The 9,232-nt window shown below is 38.1% G+C and overlaps 1 protein-coding gene across 1 annotated transcript; it reads right to left on the bottom strand.

The window, feature by feature from the left end:
* Window positions 1–7,876: 7,876 nt before the first annotated feature.
* Window positions 7,877–8,937, bottom strand: Olfr652 (olfactory receptor 652). Its single transcript, NM_147048.2, has one exon. It carries the CDS (start codon window positions 8,864–8,866, stop codon window positions 7,910–7,912), a length of 957 nt encoding a protein of 318 aa, NP_667259.2. The 5' UTR covers window positions 8,867–8,937; the 3' UTR covers window positions 7,877–7,909.
* Between the last annotated feature and the right edge of the window lie 295 nt (window positions 8,938–9,232).

Raw genomic sequence — 9,232 nt, 5'->3', positions numbered from 1 at the left:
ACAGGTCAGGATCTGGAATGGAACTACAATATCAGGGGAGGGGCATTTTTACTAGAGATTAATTTACAACTTGCCTCATAGCCATTCTCTGTAAGGCTGCCCTTAAACTGGTAAATTATGAAGAAATTCAAGGGGTCATTCAGGAAAAAAACATGAAAACCCCTCTCAATTTCTAGACTACCTTACAAAAGTCCTCTTACGATATACCTATCTGGATCTTGAGACTGATAGAAAACAACTCCTCCTGACCACTTTTCTCAGAAATTCCCTGACATTAAGGCCAAACTTAAATGCATAGAGAGGGGACCTCTGACTCCATAGGCACAAGTCTTACCGTTGTAGTACCAAGGAAGTGTTCTTGAACCCTGAAAGGACCAGTCAGAAGTCTATCTGATGGCATCACACCAGAGTCTTTGAGCTAACTCGGGCTTAAGTAACCACAGACCCCCAGGATAGTTCCAGTTGAGAAGAGCCCTGAACATTCATTGAGACAAAGTTTTGTAGAAATCGGCAAGCGAGAGGTGAATGTTTCTAGCCTGGCAAGCATTTAATCGGTGTGCTACTGTGGCCTTCAGCATAACTATCTTGTGCTGGGAGCCAAATCATATACTTAACTTCTGATTTCTTCCTAATTGGTGGTTGTTAGTCAGGAGGCAGGCTTGTTGAGGGTTAACCTGGAAACGCTGTATTTGTTGGGGGAAATTAACCTGAACAGCCAGGTCTTCTTGGACATAGGCTAGAAACTAGAACTAGGTTCCGGATTTGTTGGGGGTAATTTGGAAACTGATGCTAGGAACTGACTTGGTACTTTACTTGAATTTAAACCTAATTCTTGTTTTCTAAAATTAACTCTGAACCCAAAAACTTTATTCTCTCATTTGGTCTCTCACTGGGTGACCTTTAAAATGTCATGGGAGAGATGAGAAAGCCTGAAAACAAAAATACCTGCTGTCGTTTAAGTTGTTCCAGCTGGCTTTAGCAACTGCCTAGGCTCCCTCACCACCAAAAGTCTGAGAACTTCCAGGTCCCTGCTTCAAATATGGTCAGGAGAGTCACTGGGCTTGCAGGCAGCTCTACCATCCGAATGTCTCTTTCTTTTCACCATTTGGTTGTTCAGTTTCTACTCCCAGATATTTGATCAAGGACTAGAAGATCTTGTAGTTAGCAACTGAAATGATAAGTGATTATTTTCCTTCACTAAAGCAGACTAGTACGATAGAAAATATTCAATAGGAGTGGTAGACTCATGAGAGATAATAATGGAGGTTAATTTGTTCAAAATTCATTATATAGATGCATAAAATTATCAGAAACACTATATTAAATTGTTTAAAAGGTACAAATATAAAGTGTGAGTTTAGAAAAGTAAAGGGGCAACATAGGCAAGGGCTAGTTAATGAGAATGGCACTGGGAAGAATGGAGAACAGTGGGCATGGACAACTGTTTCCAGGAGGTGCCCTGCAGGATAGGGGAGAGAATCAGGGCAATATCTGGAAGAAAATTGGTGTAAAAAAAATAGAATATCCAGGGAAGATGAATGTCATCAAGAAATGTAATGACACAGAATAGAAATTCCATGGAAAGAATAAATCACTCAAGAGTGAAGAGAGGATCGATGGGTTTCTAGCTTCAGGGCTGGACTCAATGTGTTCGCTGTGCTGCTTTAAAAGATAAAAAAAAGTGTGTTTTAGGTAAAGGGGACAAAAGAGAAAGAGGTAAATAAGGGGAAATTTTTATGAAGTAGAAACTTCTAGTTTTTCTTCTTTGGAAAGCTATGTCAAATGATGTTTTGCTGGGGCACACGGGTAAAAGGATTCCTTGCTATACGAGACACCTAAAAGAATGTTTCCCTGAAGCAGACACAGGTAAAAGAATGTTTCAATATAGCAAACACATAAAAGGATCCCACAGGCAGTGGGAGACGAGCACTGAGCATTGCTTTGGTTTGCTCTGCCTTGCTATTCTTTACTAACAACACATGAGTATTGGTTCTCCTTACACAGTGTTGTTGCGCTCAATGTGTGATGACACCACCCAAGAATTGCTCATGAGGTTCCTGGGGCAGCTCGCTGCTTCCACGACCTCACCTCAGGCTGCTTGGCAAGTCTTGTGGTTTCTTCAGGACTAAACTATAGCTGCCTGGTGTCTGCCCACAGAAAGAACTGGACTGTAGCTGCTGGTTCGAGCCTGGTGTCTGCCTGCTGCAGCTGCTGATTCATATTTGATGTTTGCTATAGGACTGAACTATTAACAAAGGAGATTGAGCTCACAACTAGAGAACTATTGCTAACAGGTCCACTTCCCCCATATTCTAACTTTTCTCTTCCACTACATCTGCCGGGTGATAGGCTAGAGGAGAGGGGGAACCCTTATTAAAAGTAGGTTGCCAAAAATTTATGCCTACAAATTTATATTCAGAATCAATTCTAAGAATTAAACATAAAATTGATGTTTGCAAAAAGGACGATTAAGAAATGAGGAAATTCAGCCTGAAAAGGGAGTGAGAATAATTGGTGTCATTGAGGTCAAAGAGTTTTGAACTGGAATTCAAAAGACTGGGCTCTGGAGAGTAAGAAATGATGTGTCAGGGATTAAATGCCTGAAAGGTAGATTAAGAATAATTTGAATATAATGATACAAATTTCAATTCCAAGGCATTTCTAAGAGCTGAAGTAACAGGGATGCAGGTGTTTAGGCTTTGAAAGACAAGTCAGAATACTGAGAATGGAGCTTCTTCAGGCATCAGTGTAAATAGAAGGTAAATATCTACTTGAAAAACAATTTACCATCTCTTACACAGTTTCACTGAAACCAATTTCTTACTTAGGTTTTCCTATTGGGAATCTATAATCACATACTGGATGAAGTTAAATCAGGACCAACTATAATCAGAATTAATGCAGCAGATGATGGCTGTTTACTAGAAGCACTGCTAGGATTGTCCACTTCTGTATACGGCTTAAGATTCTCGTGTCACGGTGGTTATGAACTAAAAGGTATCCAAGATATAAATGTTTAAGTGCATTAAAGAGAAAGCAGTCAAGTTTATTATAACGTTGTCTCATGTATCACAAACTGATACTCCCATTTCTCAAGAAATCAGTAAGATCTGTCAAGAAACAAAGGGGAAAATCAGGGTACACATCTTGATGCAGGAGTGAGTAATAGCACAGGTAAGAGTGCAGGACACAAAAATTATTTTATTATTCATGGAAAATAAAACTAAATTAATTCATCTAGTTGTAACTGCACATATATTCTCCTATAACCATTTCCACTATAGAATTAGTTAAAACCCAGAACTCAGAAAAGTTGAGAGCAGACTAGTTGCAGAGACTGGAGTACAGAATGGGGGGTGGGGGTGGGAGTGGGAGAATAGTAGGGAAAGGATCCATTATCAGAAGAATAGGTTCAGGTTCTGTGGTTCACTGAGGCAAGAATAGTTATGAATAGTGAATGAAACATCATACTTCTGTCTTCTTGATATGAAATGTCTGATGCACATTTGAGCTCACAAAACTTGCAAAGATCAAGGCAGCTAAAACTTCCAGTTGGATAGATGAGGGGCTACCCGGGACCTACCTCTGGCTGAGGAACTATAGGTGGTTGACAGATGCTGGGGGAGGAAGAATCACTTTTCTTTAGCTACTGATAGGCTGTCTATGCTCCAGTAGATGGCCCCATAGCCATGCACACATGGACAACATTAATTTGGTTCAATAGGGTAATACAAATAAGTATGTAACTACATTTACCTGATACAAAGTTATATATGTCATTAAAAATGATAAAAGACCTATAATTATATCTGAAATTACTTTTGAACCTGTCCCTGCTGGAGAAAGTTGTAGCCTCAAAGGTTTCTGTTCATTGAACAGTGCCTATCTATGCTCCTTTTTTTTTTTTTTTTTTTAGTTTTAAAATTTATATTTATTGTGTTTTTTTGTACAATTCTTTTATTAGGTATTTTCTTCATTTACATTTCCAATGCTATCCCAAAAGTCCCCCATACCCCCCAACTCTCCTACCCACCCACTCCCACTTCTTGGCCCTGGCATTCTCCTGTACTGAGGCATATAAAGTTTGCATGACCAGTGGGCCTCTCTTTCCAATGATGGCCGACTAGGCCTTCTTCTAATACATATGCAGCTAGAGACATGAGCTCCAGGGGGTACTGGTTAGTTCATATTGTTGCATAAAGGGTTTGCAGACCCCTTTAGCTCCTTGGTACTTTCTCTCTATCTATGCTCCTTTAAGCAGTCACTGATGATGTTATACTTATATGCATTTCTCCTAGAGACTCAGTTCTCTCTGCTGTGGGTTTGTCTCTAGTAAACAAACATCATACTTAAATGCTTTCTACATTGTCTACTGTATAATCTGAGCAAAGAGTTATAATGTTACAGGGTAATGATACTTAGAAACCTCTGTGTCCAGATGAAAAAGTTTATTGCTTACATTCTTAATATTTCTGTTTAAAAAAAAAGAATATTCTTAGAGCCATTTGCTATACATGATATTATACCCTGCTGCCATATTTTGCTTGTAGAGTCTTTCATCACTTGGAGATGCTGGGAGGGTTTTTTTTTTTTTTTTGAACCTAGCCAGCCCTGGCACGTTTGCATTTTATTCTGCTTGAAACAGATAATTTCATTTTATCTTCTCTCTTAATCTCATCACATGTGGTAAAATAATATTACAAATTCAGTGCTAGAACATTATTCAGACAAATACACCAGTGAATTGAGTACATTTCTGTCTTCCATATTACTACTAAACCTATCTAGAGTCTCCATTGAACTGATGTCCAAGTTGAGTCTCTAATACAGATTGCAGCTGTTATTGGCTATCAGAATAAGCATTAGGGCCATTTCCTAGAACACTTAGAAATGGCTTCATGTGTTGCTTGGGATACACATGTCGTAGTAGTTGGCATCTAAAGGGTATCTAGTAAAATCAAGTTCATTAAGAGACCCAGATGGAAACTGCAAAGATTTCTTTTAACTATACAATCATATAAGCACTCAAAAGTCGTTTCTACTGAACATTATTTGTCAATGAATGCCACAGTTCAGCCTATATTCAATGCCAAGAGGCTGCCCAGTTCTCTCTAGATAGATAGAGATAGAGATAGAGAGATAGAGAGATAGATAGATTTCTCTGTTTTTCTGTTTCTCTGTCTCTCTCTGTCTCTCTGTCTCTCTCTCTCTCTGTGTCTCTCTCTCTCTATCTCTCTCTCTGGAAAACAGCAGCTGAAGGGAAGTGTTGGTGATTGGTGTCATGATGATAGCAGACAGCTGGTGACAAAGATGGGCCATGTATGGGGTCAAAGCTACTGACAAAACAAAGCTTAAATATCTGGGAAGAATGCTCAGTGAGGAACTCTGGATTCTTTTTAACTCTTAAGTGTACATATGCATAGAAAGACAGATATACATTTAGCAATTAATTTCTGCTGGCAGCAGCAAAGAATTAAGAATTGATTATTTTATTTCTTTTCTCTCTAATCCAGGAGTCACCAGGCCTCACATTGACCAGGTGAGAGGGAGGTCTGAAACAATTAACTCTTTGTGAATTAGGAAAAGAAATTCATGCTCAAAAACTTTCACATAAGCAAATATGCATAGGCACACACGTTCGTACACATATTCATATCAAGCCCGACCACTTCTCTCATCCACTCCACAAGTATTTATACATACACACACACACACACAGCCCCCCATGAGTGTATTTCATTGAGAAGCACCAACACAAAAAGAACCCATTCATTGTGGATGAAAATCAAGCTCCAACCTTTATTGCTCAGAGGAAGAAAAAGCTTCTACCTCTTTATTGCTGAATGAAAGAAATCCTAGTCTATAAGAAAAAAGCCATATCCTTATCAGGAAGAAGAAGCCTATTGTTAAGAAAAAAACTGTCTTGTGGTAATGAAAACCTGCCTCCCCTCTCTGCTCTCTCTGCTCATTGTTATCATTCTTAGGTCTTATACTTTTTCAGGATATATGATCACATGATATTCAAAGCATCCTTTTTCAAAAGTCACAATAAGTTGAAATCATAGATTAAAGAAGTTACAGCAGAAATATTTACATGTGTTTTCATTAAGACCTCTTACCTAATTAAGCATTCATTATCTGCCACTAGATCCATAGTCGTTAAGAGTTTAAAACTATAATTTGTCTGTCATAAGTTATCTCGGTTTTATCAAGAGGCAAATCATCTTCCTTGTGTCTCATTAATCTTGAAGTTTTATAAAGCTAAATCCAGTCAATATTTTATCTTCTGTCCTTGCACCAAAATAAATTTTCTATTCCCAATTTATGACCTTAGTTATCAGTCAGTCTAGAAAGAAGATTTTCCTCAATTCTAATTTTATCTTAAATCTACTTTCTATTTTAGTACAATGAGCCTGTGACACATGAAGGTTTACAGAGCCCTAATTGCAGCCATTTCTGTAGAGGGCTCAAAATTACTAGTATAAATTTAGGACTTCCATAGATCCATTATTAGGAATTATGAAGTCATCAATTTATCTACATAGCATCACAAGACAATACATGTTTGTTGATCAATCTGACCATAGGGTGGACCAATGCCTAGGGATCATTATATAATAGTCACAGGAAATGTACATCAGCAATAGGAATCAATCCCGTGGTGAGATTTCTGAAAGTCTTGCAATTCAGAATTATCCATTGCAGCCACCCAAAACCATGAGTCATCTCCAGGAAGTCACTTGCATGCCTTTAGCCTTTTCTAGATAGCTCCCGGCAATTCAAGAAGTTGATTAGACTGTGAACATTGCCATGGAAATTACAAGAAGCTCATAATAAAAGTAAGTATGGACATTCTAAGATATCGTTGTGACTTCATTGGAAAATAAAATCTGCCACACTGAATAATTAAAGGATCATTCATAAGACATACTGAAATTTCCAATAATCATGTTGCAGTCTATTTTTGTGGTTGTTTTTATTTTATTTTGTAGAAAATAGTATTGTACAAAAGTAGAAAAAAATCTTCAAAGAAAAAAGTCTCAGGCTGAAGAGAAAACTAAAATGAGTAGATGTAATTACTAATATATTTGAATATGAGGCCTTAGGGTGGGATTTTTTTGCTTTTTTTTTTTTTAGATATTTTCTTCATTTACATTTCAAATGCTATCCCCAAAGCTGAATAAATAGTTAATGTTAATCAGGTAACAGATATGTGGAACATAAAGATATGTGGCTACCTTTAACCCAGAAAATCACAAGAACTAACTCTTTGGAATCTGGACATTTTGATCTGGAAGGGGCAGAGATTTGTTGAGTATAAGAATCTCCTAAGAAATCATTAAAGATTGCAAAGTTTCATTAAAATAAGAATGAACCTGAAGTGTAAATGTTATCAAGTCCTAATATACAGAATAGTTTGGAAAACCACTGCCTTAAAGAATTCATTTTCACAGAATATTCTTCTAAGAGAGTAATCATTTGCTGATTCCAGCTCTCATCTGAAAAGTATCCTACAGAAATATGCCATGTTGTGAAGTTTTTACTAATCCATTCTAACTTGTTTATAGTTATAACTTGTCTACATTCTATGTATTCAATATGATGTTTCATACATCTTTGATATTATACCTGATGTCAGCCCAAAGGCCAAGAGGTGATTAAAAATCTTATCTACAAACGAGAGCTAAACCTCCCTTTTCTCTATCTTCTCATGCAAGATATCTTCTTCGGTTATTTGGTTTCTGTAAAAAATGGGTTCAGCTTCCACATTTTCTATCATTCAGAGTTTACTTTCTACAACTTTACATAAATTTAAGTCAGCATTATGGGTATTCCACCTTTAATAAATATGAAACACTCTTAAGTTGATATCATTGACTGTTACCTTTCCCAAGCCCTTAATGTCATGTCAATGGTTGTCTTTGGGGAAGAATAGGAGGTTGATTTTGTCCCGAATCTGCTTGGTCTTTACCCCATAGATGACTGGGTTGATGGCAGGAGGGATGGATACATAGAGATTTGCAAACAGTATATGGAAGGAGTGGGGGATATTGTGACCAAAACGATGGACAAGGACAGAAAATATGGCTGGTGTGTAGAATATAAGAATGACACAGACATGGGAACCACATGTGCTAAGGGCTTTCTTGCGGGCATCCTGGGAGGGAAGGTTAAAGACAGCACGAAGAATAACAGTGTAGGAGATGCCAATCAAGATCAGATCTGACATGACAGTCATTATTGGTACTGCAAAGCCATACCAGATATTGATGGAGATGTCAGCACAAGCCAGACGAGCAATGCCTATGTGCTCACAGTATGTGTGAGGAATGACGAGCTCTCGGCAGAAAGGCAGTCGTTTTAGCAAGAACACACATGGGAAGATGATACAAAAGCTCCTGCTGATAATTGCCACCACAATCTTAATAACAATCTGATGGGTGAGGATGGTGGTATATCTTAAGGGGAAGCAGATAGCAACATAGCGATCAAATGCCATAGACAGCAGGATAGCAGAATCCATAGCAAAGCTGAAGTGGAGGAAAAACATCTGAGTAAGACATCCAGGAAATGTGATATGCTGAGGACCCAGCCAGAAAATGCTGAAGGTTTTGGGAACACAAGTATTACACAGGATGAGATCTGTACCAGCCAGCAAGGAGAGGAAAAAGAACATGGGCTCATGCAGGCTACGCTCCATAAAAATGAGGTAGAGTAGGATGCTGTTGCCTGCAAATGCCACAAGGTAGATAATAAAGAAGGGGATCCCAATCCATACGTGGAATTGCTCCAGCCCTGGGATTCCCAGGAGGATGAAAAATCCTGGATTGAAGCTGCTGAGGTTGAATGTAGCCATTATGGTCATGGGTTAAATGATTCTCCTAAACTGAAAATGAAATGGCATGATAGTTACAGTGGTCCAGCCAAACTTTCCCAATACCTTTCCCTCTCAAAAATCATCACTTTATCCCTCTTCTCTTCTTTTTATGAATAAACATTTTCCAAACTTTCAGTCACTTAATATGCATCATTGAAATATTTTCTCAGAGACTTAAGTGATATGACTGAATCAGTCCTGAGCTACTGACAGCAACTCAGTGAAGCTTCCTTGGAAATTCTGTTTATTAAATAATACCACACAAAGAATGAATTAGGTAGGTTGCTCAGAGGTGGAGCATTTGCCTAGCATGTACAAGGTCCTATGCTCAATACCAACAAATGCAAAAATATA

Source organism: Mus musculus, chromosome 7, assembly GCF_000001635.26.
Source record: "Mus musculus strain C57BL/6J chromosome 7, GRCm38.p6 C57BL/6J".
Lineage (NCBI taxonomy): Eukaryota > Metazoa > Chordata > Mammalia > Rodentia > Muridae > Mus > Mus musculus.
Note: the sequence above shows the minus strand (reverse complement) of the source record. Positions and strands in the feature narration are given on the sequence as shown.